At 39.9% G+C, this 20,486-nt stretch overlaps 1 protein-coding gene across 2 annotated transcripts in view; it reads left to right on the top strand.

Moving 5' to 3' along the window:
- Positions 1 to 333: 333 nt before the first annotated feature.
- The window catches only part of ATAD2 (ATPase family AAA domain containing 2), a 69,771-nt gene continuing 49,618 nt past the window's right edge, over positions 334 to 20,486 (top strand). The window contains exons 1-5 of one of the 2 annotated variants that reach the window (XM_033419855.2): positions 493 to 634; positions 1,164 to 1,335; positions 11,740 to 11,888; positions 18,052 to 18,101; positions 20,088 to 20,253. In XM_033419855.2, coding sequence (XP_033275746.1) covers positions 11,845 to 11,888; positions 18,052 to 18,101; positions 20,088 to 20,253 — 260 coding nt within the window. In that variant the 5' untranslated portion in view covers positions 493 to 634; positions 1,164 to 1,335; positions 11,740 to 11,844. Of the gene's footprint in view, positions 635 to 1,163; positions 1,336 to 11,739; positions 11,889 to 18,051; positions 18,102 to 20,087; positions 20,254 to 20,486 lie in introns of both variants that reach the window. The other variant, XM_033419854.2, reaches the window with a different exon arrangement.

The following is a 20,486-nucleotide window of genomic DNA, read 5'->3' as shown; positions in this document are numbered from 1 at the left end:
AGGAGCCGCCAGGCCCCGCCAGCCAATCACAGCGGCCGGGAGCCTCCCTTCCCCCTACGGCGTCAAAGCGCCAAAATTCCAAACGGGACGCGCGCCACTACCTGCCGTCTCCCTCCGCCGAGCTCTGTGAGCCGGCACTATCTAAGAAAAAGGAGAGAGTGGTCTCACGTCACTGTCCGCTCGGGTCCTCTACCCTGTCGGTGTGGATTCTCTTCAAGTTCGGCCCAAAGTCCTTTGCTCTACAGATGGGAGGGAAGTTTCGAGCCCGCCGTGATAGGGTGGCGACGTGGGAGGGACAGGCGGCGGAGGGATTCCGGGCGCGCGCGCTGCGGCCGTCGGCGCGGAGCTTGTGGCGCCAGAATTCGGAGCGCGGAAGAGCCTGAGCGGCTGTCGCCTGGCATCGGGTTCGTCTCCCGCCACCGGGTTCGTTTCCCGCCGCGGACGCCCGGGCGAGGAAGGAGAGAAGATGGTGGTCCTCCGCAGCAGCCTAGAGCTGCACAGCCACCCCGCCGCCTCGGCCACGGACTCTCTGGACCTGTCCAGCGAGTTCCTGAGCCTGGAGCAGATCGGCCGGAGGCGGCTCCGCTCGGCCGGCGCCGCTGAGCAGTCCGCCGTCACCGTGGCCGCCGCGGGCGTGAGTACCGGCCTGGAGCGGGCCCCTCGGGGCCGGACCTGGGGACTGCCGGCGGCCCTTTGCCCGGTGGGGCCCAGGATGGTGGGTGGGGTGGGTGGGCGGGCGGTCCGGGTGACAGTTGGCTGGGGGTGGAGGAAGGAGAGGGAGGTAGGTTGGGAGGAGTATTGTCGAGGACAAGTAAAATGGAAGGCTTCTCAAGATCCGAGCCCCGGAGGGGTGTGGGTCGGGTGGAGAGATGGACTGACTGCGGGAGGGTGAGCGGTGCGTTACCACCCACTTTTACTCGAGAGGAAACCGGAGCCCTCCGGATCCGAAGTGCAGCTGGAGGCCGAATCTCGGTTTGGGGCTGCCCCGCCCCCGACCTCACACACCTCCCTGTCCAGTCGCCCGGGCTCCCGCCCTAGGTTTGCAGCGATCGCGAGCCACACGCATTTACTGAGCGCTTCCTGTATGCATAACAAGTGTTTTAGGGGCCGTGGGGGATAGAAAGGTTGTAACTCAGGTTCCCTGACCTTCATTTACGATCCAGAGGGGTTCGGTAACCAGAACGCAGTGAATAATACCAGGTTGCATAATGTAGAGAGATGGAGAGCAACGTTTCATGTACGTCTTCTTCACTTAAGCCTCATAACAGCTCCATGAGAATGGATAGTTACGATATGGCTCTTACAGATGAAAAAACAGACTCAAGAAGCTAACCAGTAAGTGGTAGATCGAAAATTGGAACTTAGATTCTCTGCCGCCACCACCTTTCCCTTTCTGTTATTTCATGCTACGGTTATAAGCAAGGTCTGTAGGTTTCCAAGGAGGTGCAGGTCTTCCTGAAAAAAGTGCTTCTCCTCCCTTCACCTCCCCACCCCAGCTGCTGAAAGAGACACAGGTGGAGGAGACAGCGCTAACAAAGGGTTAGAGAAATTGAGGAAGCAACGTTAGTAAAGTTAAGGCAGCAGGAAGTAGTCTAGTTCTGTTGAAGGGAGGGTAGTCATGGGGGTGGGAAAACTAGGACCAGAGAGAGGGTTAGAACTGGGAAGTCAGAATGAGAGGCCAAGGGGAGGTAACCTGTGGTGGGAGAGAGGGGCAAACCACAGGTAAGAGGGAGATCCCGATAGGAAATTAGTGGTATCTTTTGTAGAGGCCCTATACGAGTTGTTCCTCTACTGAGGGGAATGAAATGGTCCAGTCAGTCTCTGAAATTGTGATTCTGAATTGAAAAAACAATTTCCTGACTTTTAGGATCTGTTTCTCAATCACAGGCAGAAGTTGTTAAGAGATCTGGGGAGGCTGGACACTTCTTCAATAAACTCAGTCACTCGACTCACTAACCTATGTTCAGAAACAGCTAATTATTTCAGTAAATATTTGAGTGTTTATTATCTTCAGGACAAAGCTAGTTCCTGGGACTGTAATGATGCATTGAATACTGGTTAAGAAACATAGGTGCTTAAAACAACTGTTACTTCTTCCTGTGATAAGCCATAATGGAAAAGAATATGAAAAAGAATGTATGTGTGTGTGTATATATATACACATATATGTATGTATAACTGAGTCACTTTGCTGTACAGCAGTAATTAACACAACATTGTAAATCAACTATACTTCAATAAAAAATTAATTAAAAAAAACAACTGTTAGTTATGAATATCAGTTTACCAATATCAGCAGGTTTCTATGCTTAAAAGGGGGTGATACCCACCACAAGGGTAGTGAGAATTAAATGTGATCAGGCATGTAAGGAGGTTACCTGAACACTTGGCTGATAGTTAGGACTCAGTCGTTGTCAGCTGTTGAGACCACAGTCGATTTTAATGGCCACTCCATCTTTTAAGTTCCTCAAGCTAAAAACCTTAGAATCATCCTTAACTCTTCTCTCCGTTCATATTAGCAGATTCTGTTGGCTTTACTTTCAGAATTTTTTCAGAATCCGACCACGTCTCAGCTGCTCCATTGTTGCCATGCTGGTTCAAGCCATCATCTTTTGCCTGGATTATTAATATAGTGCTTTGGTTTTTGTGTGTGTGTTTTGGTTTGTTTTGGTTTTGTTTGTTTTGATCTAGCACTGTGGCTTGTGGGATCTTAGTTTCCCGACCAGGGATTGAACCCGGGCCCTGACAGTGAAAGCTCCGAGTCCTAACCACTGGACCGCCAGGGAATTCCCATGGATTATTAAAATAAATTCTTGACTAGCCTCCCTGTTTACCACCCTTATATGTAATGCCCTCCTCCCTTGAAAGTCAGTTCGCAGTATAGCTTACAGAGTGATCTTGTAAAAAGTCAAAACAGTTGATTACTCCTCTGCTCAAAAATCCCTATCTAAGAGTAAAAGTTTAAAAGTTGAGAAGCAGCCCTGTACCTCCTTGCCCCCTTCTCTTTATGATGACATCCTCTTCCATTCTCCCTTTTGCAAAACCCAGTCTGTTCTACCCTCTCTGGCCTAGCTGCTTCTTGAATCCCAGGGCCTTTGCAGTTGCTCTGCTTTCTTTTGGGAATACTCTTTCCCTGGATATCTGCATGAGCTATTCCTTTACCTTTTACATTTTTTTAAATTAAAAAATGCCTCAGAACTCGTAGTGCTTAATGTGTTCCAAGAATTTTACAAACATTAACTCGATCCTCATAACCTTATAAGGTAGGTGCGATTATCTTTGTTTTGCAGGTAAGAGGACTGAGGCACAGAGACTTAAATAAGTTGCTCAATTCACCTTTATAGTAAGCAATAGAGCTGCGAGTCCTACCTAGGAGAACCTATGAAACAGTCTCTTTCAAGTGTTTGCTAAAATTTCACCTTTTCAATGATGCTTATCCTAACCACCCTGTTTAACATTGCAAACCACTCATTGACAGGCCCCTTTGCTCTGTTTTATGGTCCCCAGCACTTACCACCTTCTAAATATCCTATAATTTCCTACTTCTAAAATATTTTTATCTCTCCCCAAATCAGAATGTAACTCCATAGGGGTTTGGATTTTGACCTTTTGTTCAGCTGTTATTCCTAGCACCTAGAGCATAGTAGGTGCATAATAAATATTTTGTTGTTGTTTGTCTTGCTGTATCAGTGGTATGTGGTGGTTGAGCAATTAGCACTCACCTGGTTGTTGCAGAGTTGAAAAGATTCTTTTCCAGACTAGGGTTTCCAGTAGGGATTATATCTTTTTGAGACATAGTACTCCTCTCTCAAATCCTCCGTAGAACAAATTGTAATCAGGGTGTTATTTAGTGAGCGTGGGATTGGGTCTTCAGGGGTAATGTATTCATGCTGACAAAGTCCACCAATACCAAAAATGAAACATACCTTTGTGATTGGAATATTTCCTAATTAGGGTTCTTTACATTCAATACATTTGATTTGATTATAGCTTGCTTTTTTACATCAATCATGCATTTCAGAAACTTAACTCCTTGATCCACCCTCATTGTATTTGGGTATTTCCTTGTCTCATTCACACATTTATTGACAGCATTTCTTAGAGTAGGTTCCTTTTAAAGATGGTTGGATTTATTCATATTAATTCATTAACTTTCATTTTTCTTCATCTAATCTTGGAGGCTGACCTTCAAGTTCTGAAGATACCTACAGTCACCTATTTATTAACCACATTTTCACATTTTACTTTTTTTTTTTTTTTTTAAGTTTTTGGGTGCACTGCATGGCATGTGGGATCTTAGTTCCCTGACCAGGGATCGAACCCTCACCCCCTGAAGTGGAAGTGCAGAGTCTTAACCGCTGGACAGCTGGGGAAATTTCAACCACATTTTACTTTTACCTTTTGAATATGATCTCACTCAACTGCGCTTAAGGGTTTGTTTTCCCCCTGACTTGTATGGGTTCCCTGAAAATATTTTATTGTTGTTTTAAATCTGTTTCTTTGGTTTTTAAGCTTTTATTTTCTTCCTATTTATAAGTTTGGATGCCCTTTTCCTCCAGAGTCAGGCTAGCCATTGCCTATTTCTGTGCTTTCACAGGTCTGAGGCTCTTTGATTCATTAAATTTAGGGTTGTTTCTCATGCTGAAGAGATACTTAAGGATGGGTAGTAGGGGTTTTCTTGGTGATGATTGTACGTTACTTTTGGGTTGTGTTTATGTACGTTTTTATTCTTCGGTATGTTTTTAGGTAAAATGAAACACTGTAGTATGTAGAAGGTACTGTTTTTGGTTGTTTTTTTTTTCAATTGTATGTTTATTTACCCTGGAAAAATATCCCAAACTCGACACTGATATGTACAGCCTATGGGAGATACTTTAAAACTTGAAGCATATCACAACACAAAAATGACAAGTGTACAGTTCAGTGAAGTATGTCAAAGCATGGAGAGGGATATTTTGACAAGTGGCGATGACTGTTGCTCCCTGGAGTGGGCTGCTCTGCATTTGAGAGAGTGTACTTGTTTTGTGACAATAATAGTCCATTATTGTCCATTTTTGTTAGTTTGTGTTGCGCTGGTTCTTGATTTTAGGCTTAGAAGTTGCAACTTTTAGAACAGAGATCTGATGAGATAGTGTTTAGGATGGATTATAGTCAACAAATCTGGAGTTTGGAAGACCAGTTAAAAGATTATAATACTGATAGCTACCATTTACATAGCATTTGCTGTGTTCCAGGCAAGGTACCTAATATGCACACACATATTTCCCCTGTAAAGTAACTATTATTATTTTGTTTGTTTTCCCTAAATTATTATTTTTAAATTTTTATAAATTTATTTATATTTTTAATTGTGGCTGCGTTGGGTCTTCATTGCTGTGCACGGGCTTCTCATTATAGTGGCTTCTCTTGTTACAGAGCACAGGCTCTAGGCGCGCGGGCTTCAGTAGTTGTGGCGCACGGGCTTAGTTGCTCCGTGGCATGTGGGATCTTCCTGGACCAGGGCTCGAATCCGTGTCCCCTGCATTGGCAGGCAGATTCTTAACCACTGTGCCACCAGGAAAGTCCCTATTTTTAAATTGAAGTATAGTAATTTAAAAGTTTACAAATAAAGTATTATTATACTCATTACAGATATGGAAACTAAGGTCTCTATGTAACTTGGAGAAGATTATACAGTTCAATCGTAGGCAGTCTATCTTTAAAAGGTTGGGCTCTTAATTAGTACATTATTATCACAACAGACCAAAGGAGAGAAAACCAGAGCCTAAATTAAGGTGGTATTAAGAGGCACGGAGAGAAAAAGTCCAAAAGTACTACAAGGGGTCTGAGAGCTGTTCAGATAGAGGCAGCAAAGGCAGTGTTGTTTCCAGCTGAAGAGGTAAGCTGTACATCTTTGGGGCTATGACGCCAGAGCTCGGTGAGAGGTAAGGACTATTTTTCTTTGTGAGTCACCTATATAGAGTTGAGAGTTGAATCCTTGAAGGTGCATAGCAAAACACAAGAATATTTAAGATCTGGAGCAATGGCTTTATTTTAAGGGTGGGAAGAGGATGAATTAGGTTTAAAAAAAAAAGTATCATGGGCTTCCCTGGTGGCGCAGTGGTTGAGAGTCCGCCTGCCGATGCAGGGGACGCAGGTTCGTGCCCCGGTCTGGGAGGATCCCACATGCTGCGGAGCAGCTGGGCCCGTGAGCCATGGCCGCTGAGCCTGCGCGTCTGGAGCCTGTGCTCCGCAACGGGAGAGGCCAAAACAGTGAGAGGCCCACGTACCGCAAAAAAAAAAAAAAATGTGACTTTGATTTAACAACTGTGCTAGTTTCCTTAGGAAATCAGATGTTCAAAAGATAATTCAGGGCTTCCCTGGTGGTGCAGTGGTTGGGAGTCCGCCTGCCGATGCAGGGGACACAGGGTCGTGCCCCGGTCCGGGAAGATCCCACATGCCGTGGAGCGGCTGGGCCCGTGAGCCATGGCCGCTGAGCCTGCGCGTCCGGAGCCTGTGCTCCGCAACGGGAGAGGCCACAACAGTGAGAGGCCCACGTACCGAAAAAAAAAAAAAAAAAAAAAAAGATAATTCATCTAGAGGTATTTATAACACAAAAAATTGCAGATTACCTATACATGATACATTAAGCAGTTTGTTAAATTCATGTAATGGCTGAAATACTATTCATTCATGTAAAAAGATTTTTAGAATGGATTTTATGACATGGGAAAATGGTTGTATCACTAGAAAAAAGTAACAAAGAATAAATAATATTATCGCAATTTTAAAATTGTGTGAATGTGTTTGCAAAGGAAAAGAATGGTTTATGCACCAAAAGGTTAACTGTGGTTATCTGTGGGTAGCTTGGAATTAAGGGTGACAGTTTCATCTTTGTACATTTCTTCATTTTTCTGATTATAATGGGCACGTATTGCTTTTATTTTTATATTGCTTTTATAAAAACCATTTTTGAAAGTTATATTTTTAAATTCCCTAGTATGCGCCTTTATATAGGTGACTCTCAAAAAACCTGTTTTGTTTTTTTCTCCATTCTGTTAAGGAGAGCCTTTCTTGATGCTTAGTGCTTATTTAGGGACGATGAACTAAGCCACTCACTATGCAAATCAAAGATTCACTTATAAGATTAAATCTAAGTTTCTCAAGGAATCTTTTTCCCGGTATTTAGCAACTTCCTCCTTTCTTTTTTCCTATGGAAACAAACTTTTTTTTTTTTTTATCCCCAGGAATATAGTGACATTTACTTTCTTTTTTTATTGTGATAACATATAGATAACATAAAATTATCATTTTAACCATTTTTAAGTGTATAGTTTTGTAATAAGTACATTCATTGTTCTGCAACCATCACCACCCTCTGCGTGCAGAATTTTTCATCTTGCAAAACTGAAACTCTGTACCTATCAAACACTAACTCCCCTGGGAATTCCCTGGCAGTCCAGTGGTTAGGACTCAGCCCTTTCACTGCCGTGGCCCAGGTTCAATCCCTAGTTGGGAAACAGAGATCCCGCCAAAAAAAACCCCAACACCACACACACACACACACACACACACACACACACACACACACACACACACACACACACACACACACACACACACACACACACACACACACACACACACACACACACACACCATTTTCCCTCTTCCCAGCCCCTGGCAAGGAGCTTCATAAAAGGAACCTTACTTCTTCTGTGACTGACTTATTTCACTTAGCATAATGTATTCAAGGTTCATTCATGTTATTTCAGTGTGTTTAAAATTTCCTTTATTTTAAAGACTGAATAATATTCCACTGTATGTACTATATATATGTGTGTGTATATATATATATATATTTTTTTTAATCCGTTCATTTGTTGATGAACACTGGGATTGCTTCCACCTTTTGGCTGTTGTGAATATGCTGCTATAAACATGAGCGTTCAAATATCTCTTCAGGTCCCTGCTTTCACTTCTTTTGAGTATATACCCAGAAGCAACATTGCTGGATCATATGGTAATTCTATGTTGAATTTCTTGAGGAATTGCCATATCATTTTCCACAGTGTACACAAGGGTTCCAGTTTCTTCACATCCTTGCCAATACTTATTTTCTTCTTTTGTTTTTGATAATAGCCATCCTAATGAGTGTGAAGTGGTATCTCATTGGGTTTGATTTGCATTTCCTTATGACTACTTATGCTGAGCATCTTTTCATGTGTATTGACCATTTGTGTATATTCTTCAGAGGAATGTCTATTTAAATATTTTGCCCATTTTTATCTTTTTTTGTTGTTGGTGTTAAAAGTATAGGAGTTCTTTATATATTGTGGATATGTCCTTTGTCATTGTCAGATACATGATTTGCAAATATGTTCTCCTGTTCCATGAGTTTCCATTTCACTCTACTGATAATGTCCTTTGTACAAAAGTTCTTTAATTTTGATGAAGTTCAACTTATCTATTTTTTCTTTTGTTATCTGTGCTTTTGGTGTCCTAAGAAATCATTGCCAAATCCAATGTCATGAAAGTTTTCCCCTGCATTTCCAAATTTTTTTAGCTCTATAATCTCTTTCACATTTTTTAAAAAGTCTTTATTGAATTTGTTACAATATTGCTTGTTTTATGTTTTGGTTTTTTGGCCCTGAGGCATGTAGGATCTTAACTTCCTGACCAGGGATCTAACCCGCACTCCCTGCATTGGAAGGTGAAGTCTTAACCACTGGACCGCCAGGGAAGTACCAGCTTTTACATTTTTAAGCTGACCTTAGATGTAAGGTCTCCCCCGCCCCCCGCATAGGTTTAAGTAGTTACAAAGGGATCATTTCTGTCATTTTTTAAGGTTGACATTAAAAAATAAAACTATCACATCACACTTTTATAAGTATCCACTGGAATGTAAAAATTATAGTTATTTGACACCTGTCTTGAAACATTAAAAATTAATAAATGGGGCTTCCCTGGTGGCGCAGTGGTTGAGAGTCCGCCTGCTGATGCAGAGGACACGGGTTCATGCCCCGGTCCGGGAAGATCCCACATGCCGCGGAGCGGCTGGGCCCGTGAGCCATGGCCGCTGAGCCTGCGCGTCCGGAGCCTGTGCTCCGCAACGGGAGAGGCCACAACAGTGAGAGGCCTGCGTACCGCAAAAAAAAAAAAAAAAAAAATTAATACATGAACAAGTTCTCTTAGTAGTCAGAAATTTTACCTTCTTTTTTTTCCCTCTTTTAATTTGTATTTTCAATCCACTTAACCCACAGCATTTTATCTTGATATATTTTCATGCTTGAAAGTCAGTTATTAATTATCCTTTCATACTTATAAAACAAAAGTTGGATTTTTTCCACTTTTCCATGATGACAGAGCTCCAAGAAATAAAATTTTTGTGTATTGAATTATCATTATTAACATTCAATTGATCAAAACAACAAAAAAGTATCTATTTTGATTAAAAATGATTAAACATAGGAAGTAATCTTTTATTAGGATTTCATGTGGTTTAAGTCTCCCTGCCCACCCAGTTAGTTTAAGTATCTGTGGATGAATCTTTTTTTTTTGTTTTTTGTTTTTTGATTTTTGTTTTACATCTTTATTGGAGTATAATTGCTTTACAATGGTGTGTTAGTTTCTGCTTTATAACAAAGTGAGTTATACGTATACATATGTTCCCATATCTCTTCCCTCTTGCGTCTCCCTCCCTCTCACCCCTCCAGGCGGTCACAAAGCACCAAGCCGATCTCCCTGTGCTATGCGGCTGCTTCCCACTAGCTATCTACCTTACGTTTGGTAGTGTATATATGTCCATGCCTCTCTCTCGCTTTGTCACAGCTTACCCTTCCCCCTCCCCTGTGGATGAATCTTATTTATTGCTGAAGAGTGTTTTGTCATTAGTTTCATTGTTTTTATAAAGGTAAGCACTGAGAAACATTGTTCATATAAATAAGTAGATAGTAATGAAGGGAATTATATTTGCAGTGCCACTCAGTTTTTCTGGCTTATAAGCAGAAAATCACTTGCCAAACATTTTTAATGGTCTCTTAGCTTGATTAGATCTCCTTTCAATTTTGTTAAAAGCGGAAGAATTGGAAACCACCTAACAAAGGAAAGGATTTGTTGCCTAGCTTAGTCATTCATTCGCTTAACACCTACATTAGTGTTTTTCTTTGGCTTTAGGAAGGTTTTTAATGCCTTGAAGCAGCCCACAATAGTAAGATTCAGAATGAGTGAGAGTTATGACTTTCTTTTGTAAAATGGGAGAAAGGTAAATGAAAGAGGATGCCTTGTGTTAAGATGCCTTCTTAGATCCGTTTTTTTTTTTTTTTTGGTTTTTTGTGGGGTTTTTTTCTGTGGTACACGGGCCTCTTACTGTTGTGGCCTCTCCCGTTGCGGAGCACAGGCTCCGGGCGCGCAGGCTCAGCAGCCATGGCTCACGGGCCCAGCCGCTCCACGGCATGTGGGATCTTCCCAGACCGGGGCATGAACCCGTGTCCCCTGCATCGGCAGGCGGACTCTCAACCACTGCGCCACCAGGGAAGCCCTTAGGTCCATTTTAAGAAAAAAGTACACATGGAAGTTGAGAGAGTGGAAATAGATACCCTTACAATTTTCCTTGGAAAGTCTTATGTTACACTACACCCATCTAAGATGTAGGTAGGTATTCATCTAAAAAATAATACACCTACCTAAATGTATAGCTATTCTTTTTTGAAACGTCCTGAAATATAGGTACACTGATAAAAGTAACAAATCATACGTATCACTTAATACCTTATGAAGAAACTAATTTAATTGTCCTCTCGTGCCTTTAAGAACCTGTCTAATTCTTGCACAGATCCTTGTGGTGTAAATATCCTTACTTTACCTTTGAACCAATCAAATATTCTTCCTGAAAAAAAATTCAATGACAAAATATCCTAATAAAATATAAGGAAATGACCAGGTAAATCCAGCCTGAGGCGCATGGGGTAAGGGGGCACTGATGTTTTATTGTTTTTTAAAAAAAACACTGCCTGTTTTTCTAAAATTATAAGTTTTTAGAGTAGTAAGACATAGGATTATAGAGTTGTTAGGTACATTTGCCTTCTCTTCTAACATAAAAGTATCCTCTGTATGATTTCTAAGAGGCATGTATGAAATTTTGAATACTTTATGACAGAACCTCTGTAGCTCATAAAGCAACCGAGTAACTTAGAGAGCCTGTAGTCTCTTGAGCAAAAATAAAGTTAAATAGAGCTCTGTGGTTTTTAGAAGAAATTAATGTACCTAAACAGTCTCTAAATTCATTTTTTACATTATGTGGGTGAAATTGGGTGAGATAGTAATAACTCCTTTTTGTCATCCAAGCCAAATTACACTTCTGACAGTCCAGTCATTTTAGGGTTGTTTCCAGTGGTTTCATGGTGTATGTGTATCTTTCTAATTTCTGTAGCCTTAAAATAGAGGAGTACTTACCGTTATGAACTATTACAACTTTTTATCAGTGGTAGAAAATTTCACTGGAGACTACTTGTTGTGAAGTAGAACTATAAAACATTAATAAATCTTATACTAGCCGCCTCATAGACATTGCTCATATTTGTTCATTGTAAAATGATTATTCTAGAGATTAATTATTTTCGTTTCTTGGGGAGATGCAAAAATGATACTGTGCACTGAAAGCAGTTGTTAAAACTTTTAATCAGAGACAGATCTTAGGAGTTTAACTTGGGGATTTGACTGAAGAAAAACTTAGATGTCTTTCTTAATTTGTTTTTAAAGGATGGGTCTTCAGTTAAAGAAGTTGAAACCTACCACCGGACACGTGCTTTAAGGTGCTTGAGAAAAAATGCACAGAATTCTTCAGATTCTAGTTTTGATAAGAATATGGAAATAACGGAGAAACATACTAATGGCAGGCATTTTACAAGGTAATACAAGATGCTTAAATGCTAATTCAAAATAGTTTTAAAGTAATAATTTAAGTTCTGCATTTAATTTTTAAGTGTGTTCTTGACTGGTCATCAAGAGTCCAGATTGTAAAATGTAATTTATTTGAGATGAAATTGCACTAAATGAATGTTATTGAATTAAAAATTTAATATGTCCTCCGGTCAGGTTTGTTTTTATTTTCTTGTTCAAAGATGGTATCTGTGATATGTGTGAGTGCAACTGAAGAGGTTGGTTGATATAGGATGAGTTCTGGGTACTTGAGTAATCTAAAGAGAGTTTATGACTATAACTTATGATATGTGGTTCTGCTTCATAGTCTGTAAAAAACCTTTATTCAAAATAGTAGTTATATTTCTGATTACTTACTGTCAAGTTTTTCATCAATTCTAAGTCATTTATGAATATCTCTATTGGTATTCTTCTAAGGCTTCACATAGGAGGCAGAACATGGCTTTGTTTTTGTTTTTTGACTTGTTTAGTGGTTCAATGGTTTTTTGACTAGGTGCTTTATACATATTTAAATTTTGTTTCTCAAGAACCCTGAGGTAGATGGCATGAATTACATTTTAATACTCAAGGAATTAATTTCAGTGAATTAGGAAGTATGTACTTCATGGAAATTGGGTTTATTTGGTCCAGGGCAAATTTAAATCTAACTTTAATTAGCTCAAAACCTTCACTTTTGTCCCCATTTTGGTGGGCTTAACAGGAATTGGGAGAGGGGTGCCAATTATAATAAAATTTGATGAAATAATTGTTTTTACATTAATTCTTCTCACAAAGAATTTACTCGTAATGACGTAGAAAACTAGAACCATCTTACTCTCAAATAGAAATTTTTTTTAAAATATTTATTTATTTATTTATTTTTGGCTGCGTTGGATCTTCGTTGCTGCGCAAGGACTTTCTGTAGTTGCAGTGAGTGGGCACTACTCTTTGTTGCGGTGCGCAGGCCACTGTGGTGGCTTCTGTTGTTGCGGAGTGCGGGCTCTAGGGAGCCTGATTCCTCCAGCTCCGTTTTTTTCCCCAGCAAGATTGCTTTGGCTCGATTCTTATTTTGTGTAGCAGATTTTCCGGATAAGTGAGGTTGTGCCCTTTTAAGTTTCTTTTTGGTACTGTTATTTTTTTCAATTATATACTTGGTCTTTTATTGTATATATTTAAATCTGCATCTTGTTTCATCCACTATTCATGGAATACCTACTGTATTTCATGGAATCCAAGTTAGCAACAATTGAAACACACAGCATTATTTTATGAGACAGTAAGAAAGAAAAAAACACTGAAAGTTAAACTATGACATACCATCAGTAGTAAGATATATCCCAATTTCAGAGATGGTAAAATGGGGGGGAAATGTACAATTTTTAGAATCAATGAAATACAATTTAAGCTACCCCAGTATTTCTGAAACTTGAAGTCTTCTTGGGGTGGGGTTGGATTGGTGGGTTCCGTGAATTCTCTATGAGAATTTAAAGATTATTTCATGATCTGAAGAAAAAATATTCTGAATCATCTAAATTGCTACCTCATAGAGAATAGCCATAAAATTTCAGGCACTATTTGGTACCAAGTAGTACTGCTTTAGTTATCTCGGGTTCTGGAGATAAGAACTGAGTCTGGGGACTTCCGTGGTGGTCCAGTGGGTAAGACTCTGCACTCCCAATGCAGGGGGCCCAGGCTCGATCCCTGGTCGGGGAACGAGATCCTGCATGCATGCCGCTACTAAGCAGTCCGCATACCGCAACCAAGAAGTTTGCATGCTGCAACCAAGAAGTCCACATGCCGCAGCAAAGGTCCCACATGCCACAACTAAGACCCAGCACAACCAAAATGAATAAGTTAAAAAAAAAAACAAAAAAAACTGAGTCTGACCTTAATACATAAAGGATGCATCTGCTTCCAAGAGAAAGCCACGTGATGTGATGTCATGACGTGCTGTTCAAATGAAGATTTGGAGCACTTCAGATAAAGAGAAATGGATGAATTGAGTCATCATGTTACACGATAAACATAATACATAACATGCCAAACTCAAGAGAAACCCATAGCAGTCTGAACCACATTCACACAGCAAATGGCTAATTTGTTTCAGCAAAACCTCCAATGTATTACGTTAATATTTTTGTTGGTAGTTGTTTTTATAGTTTCATTTGTATAAAACCTAAATGAATTATATCTAGTTTGGCTTGTACATAATCATAAAAAACTTAATATTGGAAATCCTCAAAAGCCTTTTTCTTTAAAAGGCTCTGTATGTTACTCAGGTCTGTGAAACATTGTGTTAGGTATTAAAGGAATGTATTAAAATAAGTACTTTTTTAATCCTGATTTAAAGATGAGTGACTTGGTGGGACTTCCCTGGTGGTCCAGTGGTAAAGAATCCGCCTTCCAATGCAGGGGACTCAGGTTCGATCCCTGGTCAGGGAACTAAGATCCCACATGGCGCAGGGCAACTAAGCCTGCACGCTGCAACTACTGAGCCTGCACGCCGCAACTAGAGCCTGCTTGCTGCAAACTACAAAGCCCACGTGCTCTGGAGCCTGTGTGCCACAACTAGAGAGAGAGAAAACCTGCATGCCACAGCTAGAGAGAAGCCCGCGTGCTGCGACAAAGATCCCGCATGCCACAATGAAGATCCTGCGTGCTGCAACTAAGACCGACGCAGCCAAAAATATAAATAAATAAATAAACAAACAAAAATATTTTTTAAGATAATATTATTTTTAAAAATGAGTGACTTGGTGTTTTTAAATGAGGTTGCTTCTAAAATTTATTGAATTCCTATCTTTATTAATTATTTTAAAATAACAATTCACGTACCATTAAAATTCATGATTTTAAAGTGTATAATTCAGTGGTTTTAGAATATTTGCAGTATTGTACAAGTATTGCTGCTATCTAATTTCAGTATATTTTCATCACCCCAAAAGAAACACCATACGCATTATCCCTCCATCCCCAGCCCCTTGGGAACCACAAGTCTACTTTCTATCTCTGTGGATTTGCCTATTCTGGATATTTTATACAAGTGGAATCATACGACATATGTTCTTTCGTGTTTGGCTTCTTTTACTTGGTATGTTTTGAAGGTTCATGTATATTGTAGTATCTATCATCACTTCATTCTTTTTATTGCCAAGTAAGATTCCATTATATGAATATGTTACATTTTGTTTATCCACTCATTAGTTGATGAACATTGGTGTACAAATTTTTGTGTGAACATAGGGTTTTGGTTCTTTTGGGTATATACCTAGGAGTGAATTGCTGGGCTAAACTGTAACTCTGTTTTAACATTGTCCAAAGCAGCTGTACCATTTTACATTCCCACCAGCAGTGCATGAGGATTCCAATTTGTCTACATCCTCAGTAACACTTGCCATAGTCTGTCCTTTTGGTTTTAGCCATGTGGGTATGAAGTATCTCATTGTGGTTCTCATTTGCATTTCCTTGGTGGTTAATGATGTTGAATATTTTTTCATGTGCTTATTGGCTGGCCATTTATATTTCTTCCTATCTTTAAAAGAAGAATTACTATCTTTAAAAAAACTCCCTGTATTCACATCATTATTACAAAGACGATAATTTTATATAGTAGTAACACCAGGATCTGTTTGTATAAGACATATAAAGTGGTCTATAGTATTTTTGAATTCTGCCTTATGTAGTTTTCTTATTTCCTATCATGGTGACCCTTTTTGCTGTTGCCAGTTTGACTATAGTAATCTCTAACTTCCTTTCTATGTTTTTTTACCCCTCACCCCTTTATTTTAAATCTATTTGGGGCTCAAAGACCAGGGGACCAAGACTGTTAGAATAATAAAGATTTGAATAACTGTGCCTTGAGAGCAGGATATATACTTGTCTGGTCCTGGAGTTCTTAACTAGGTCCAGTAATCATGGTTTTCAGGGGGCATATGAAACCTCTGAAGTAATGTTTAAACTTGTATATGTATATGCAGTTTTCTAGGGAGAAAAGATCCATAGCTTTCATCAGATTCACAGGAGTTGACAAAAGTCCAGACTCCTGTTTTGGTACATAGTTTCATTGGAACACAGCCATGCCCATTACATCTGTCTATGGCTGCATTCCTGCTTCACTGTTAGAGTTGTATGAGTAGTTATGACAGAAACTGACAAGCCAAAAATATTTATTATCTAGCTGTTTAAGAACAAGTATAGCAACCCCTGCAAGGGTAAAAAGTGCTTCCCTTCCCCTACAGGCAAAAAAAAAAGAAAACCCAGAAAAAAAACACTGCTTTAGTCTTTGTATCCCTAGCACCTGATAGGGGGTCTGGTTTATAAAAGTGTAGACCTACATGGTATGGAGGGAGTGTCTCCTCTATGAGAAAAGTCTGTGAACAAACTAGACCTTGATCTGTAGATGGATTGCTGAAAGGTTTTTTATTTTGTTCTTTGTTCTTACCTGTGTTCCAAAAGAGATAAGGAATTAATGATGACTTACATTGTTAGGAGGACACATGAGTTAGCTCTTCTGGATAAGATGGTTTTGTTTTATTTTAAAGTGTCCCATTTGAAACTCCATGGGTTTAACCAGCACACTTGCAAATATTGCTTGATTCATAGGTTGATTAATATAGCCTATCCAAGTATGGAAAATTGAGCCCCTAAAAATAGGTTAATGAGACATACTGCTTTGTTGCTCAGTGGATTTGGGGAAAAAGATGAGAGAAGGATACTTTGTTTAAGCTTTGGAAGGTGTTCTTTGCAATTCAACAGATTCTGTATACCAGTTTGTAGGTGGGATATCTGATTCACAAATGTGACTCTTTCTACATGTCATGTAAAGATTGTAGCCAGCAAATGTTCGGAGAAGGAAATGAACATGTCACTAAGTTCTGTAACATGTTTATAGGTCCTCAAGGATGTGGGACCACTATATCCCTGTGGTATAAAACACATTGTCTTGTTTTTACTCGGTGCTTAATAGTTTAGTTATACCTAAATACTTAGGCTAAGGATTTCATTTCTTGTTTTAAGTAAGATACTTTGTTCTGATTAATTCTGTTTAGCTAAAAGTTAACGCATACAGTTGGCCCTCTGTATCCACTGGTTCTGCATGTGCAGATTCAACCAACAGTGGATTGAAAATATCCCCTCCCCCCAAATTCCAGAAATCTCCAAAAAGCAAAACTTGAATTTACCACTCACCAACAACTGTTTACATAGTATTTACATTGTATTAGGTATTATAAGTAAACTAGAGGTGATTTAAAGTATACAAGAGGACAGGCTTCCCTGATGGCACAGTGGTTAAGAATCTGCCTGCCAACGCAGGGGACACGTGTTCGAGCCCTGGTCCGGGAAGATTCCCACATGCGGCGGAACACCTAAGCCCATGCGCCACAACTACTGAGCCTGCGCTCTAGAGCCCATGTGCCACAACTACTGAAGCCCGCGTGCCTAGAGCCCGTGTTCTGCAACAAGAGAAGCCTGCGCACCTCAATGAAGAGTAGCCCCCACTTGCGGCAGCTAGAGAAAGCCCACGCACAGCAAGGAAGACACAACGCAGCCAAAAATAAATAAATTTATTAAAAAAAAAATACAAGAGGATGGGGCTTCCCTGGTGGCGCAGTGGTTGAGAGTCCGCCTGCCGATGCAGGGGACGCGGGTTCGTGCCCCGGTCCGGGAAGATCCCACGTGCCGCGGAGCGGCTGGGCCCGTGAGCCATGGCCGCTGAGCCTGCGCATCCGGAGCCTGTGCTCCGCAACGGTAGAGGCCGCAACAGTGAGAGGCCCGCGTACCGCAAAAAAAAAATAATAATAATAAAAAAAATAAAAGAGGATGGGCAGAGGTTATATGCAAATACTATGCCATTTTATATAAGAGACTTGAGCATCCTCGGATTTTGGTATCCATGTGGGGTCCTGGAACCAATCCCCTGCTGTTACTGAGATACAGCTGTATATCATTGAATTTCACAACAGGGTTCTCAGCCTTTGTTTAGCCATAACAATATATAAGCATAGGTATTCTCACGCTATTTTTTCACTGGTTTTTAGGTAACTCTAAGTATTTACCCTACAAGCTGATTTAATTTTTGGTCCTAGTTTGTAGTATTATAAAATATAGGATTTAAAATTATTTTGAATTATTTGCTATATTTTTTTCATATAGGCAGTTGGCCAGACAGCAGGCTGATAAAAAAAAAGAAGAGTGCAAAGAAGGTAAGTAATGTTAAAGGCATTTAAATTTTTTAAAGCATGTATTTAGTATTTTGTTTACAGGCATATTGTGGTACATACAATAAACTCCATATTTGAAGTGTACAGTTTGTTTGGTTTTGATATAAGTGCATGCCATCAAACCATCACCACGATAAGGTAGTAAAGATAACCATCACCCTCCAGGATTTCCTCAGGCCCCTTTGTAATCGCTCCTGGCTCCTCTAGCTCCTCTCCATGACCCAAGATTCCTGAGCAGCCACCAATCTGCTTGCTGTCACTGTAGAGAGTGTGACAGCACTCTACAGAGTGCTGTAGAGTATGGTGAGTTTGTATTGTCTAGAGTTTTATATTAATGGAATTATACGGCATGCATTCTTTTTGGCTTCTTTGACTCAGCATAATTACTTTGAGTATCATCCATGTTGTTGCTTTTTATTGCTGAGTAGTATTCCATTATGTGGATATACCACAATTTTTTTTCCTTAGCTTTATTTTAATATAATTGGCATATAACATTGCCTTAACTTAAGGAGTACATTGCATTGTTGATTTGATACTTATATATTGCAAAATGATAATTACCGTGGCTTTATCTAACACCTGCATCATGTCACATAATTACCATTTCTTTTTTGTGCTGAGAACACTCAAGATCCACTCTCCCAGCAACTTTCAAGTATACAATATGGTAGCAGTCTCCATCCTGTTTGGCAGCAGGGACCAATTTCATGGAAGACAATTTTTCCACGGACCGGGGGGTGGGGGTGTTGGGGGGATGGTTTGGGGATGATTCAAGAGCATTACATTTATTGTGCACCTTATTTCTGTTATTATTACATTGTAATATATAATGAAATAATTATACAACTCACCATAATGCAGAATCAGTGGGAGCCCTGAGCTTGTTTTCACTTACCACTCACTGATAGGGTTTTGGTATGAGTCGGCAAGCAATTGATTTATTATGGTCTCTGTGCAGTCAAATCTCTCTGCTAATGATAATCTGTATTTGCACCTGCTCCCCAGCGCTAGCATCACTGCCTCAGCTCCACCTCAGATCATCGGGCATTAGGTTCTCATAAGGAGTGTGCAACCTAGATCCCTCGCATGCGCAGTTCACAGTAGGGTTTGAGCTCCTATGAGAATCTAATGCCGCCACTGATCTGACAGGAGGCGGAGCTCAGGCGGTAATGCAAGTGATGGGGAGCGACTGTAAATACAGATGAAGCTTCGCTTGATCACCTGCTGCTCACCTCCTGCTGTGCGGTCTGGTTCCTAACAGGCTCGTGGGTTGGGGACCCCTGCAATACAGTATTACTAACTATAGCCACTCTGCTGTACATTAGAGCCCCAGAACTTACTCATTTTATGGCTGAAAATTTGTACTCTTTGACTAACAATCTCCCCTTTTTCTCTCACTTCCCAGTCCTTTGTAACCATCATTCTAGTCTCTGTTTCTATGAGTTTGGTTTTTCTAGATTGAACATGTAAGTGATATCATTCAGCATTTGTCTTTCTCTGACTTATTTCACTTAGCATAATGCCCTCAAGGTCCATCCATATTACTGCAAATAGCAGGATGTCCTTTCTCATGGCTAAATAATATTCTATTGTGTGTATATTCCACATCTTTATCCATTCACCTATTGATGGACACTTAGGTTGTTTCCCCCAGTTTCATCTTTTGATGGACATTTGGGTTGTTTCCATTTGGGGACTGTCACAAAACTGCTTTGAACATTGTGTACAAGTCTTTGTATTATATATATAGCTTTCATTTTTTCTTGAGAGTGGTATGGCTGGACCTACGGTAGGTGTATGTTGTAACTTTATTTTTGTTTTCTAGTATTTTTGAGAAGGGTAAGTTCAAGAAACTAAAATTTCGTTATATGAAAGTGTAGCTATTCAGTTGTTCATTTTAGAATTGTTTTATAAATGCTGTTATTTCAAATCTTTCTACTTGCTTTTATGTACACATCTATGAAGACAAAGTAATTACAGTTACTCGGTCATTGAGGACTAGAAACATAGTTCAAAAGACAGAACACTTGCATGAAGAGAATGGTGATGTTGAAGTTCGCCGAAGTTGCAGGATTAGAAGTCGTTATGGTAGCGTGAACCAGTCTGTACTATTTGACAAACTTATAACAAAGTAAGTAAAAATTTAGATCAAGATTATTTAGCTGGCAAAAAACTTTTTGTTGGGGACTAAGTTTTGACTAGCAGGAGTATTTAATGCATTCAGTTTATGTAAAGTATAAAGGAGAGTGATTATTAGAGGACTTTGTAATAATTCTGTATGTGTATTTAAATTCTTACAAAGAATATGAAATATTTTTACATTAGTAAATCAGTGCTTCTATTAAGGGTATTTAAAATCCCAGC

The sequence above is a fragment of the Orcinus orca genome, chromosome 17 (assembly GCF_937001465.1).
Source record: "Orcinus orca chromosome 17, mOrcOrc1.1, whole genome shotgun sequence".
Lineage (NCBI taxonomy): Eukaryota > Metazoa > Chordata > Mammalia > Artiodactyla > Delphinidae > Orcinus > Orcinus orca.
The sequence above is the reverse complement of the archived record's forward strand: the minus strand, read 5'-3'. Positions and strand labels throughout refer to the sequence as shown.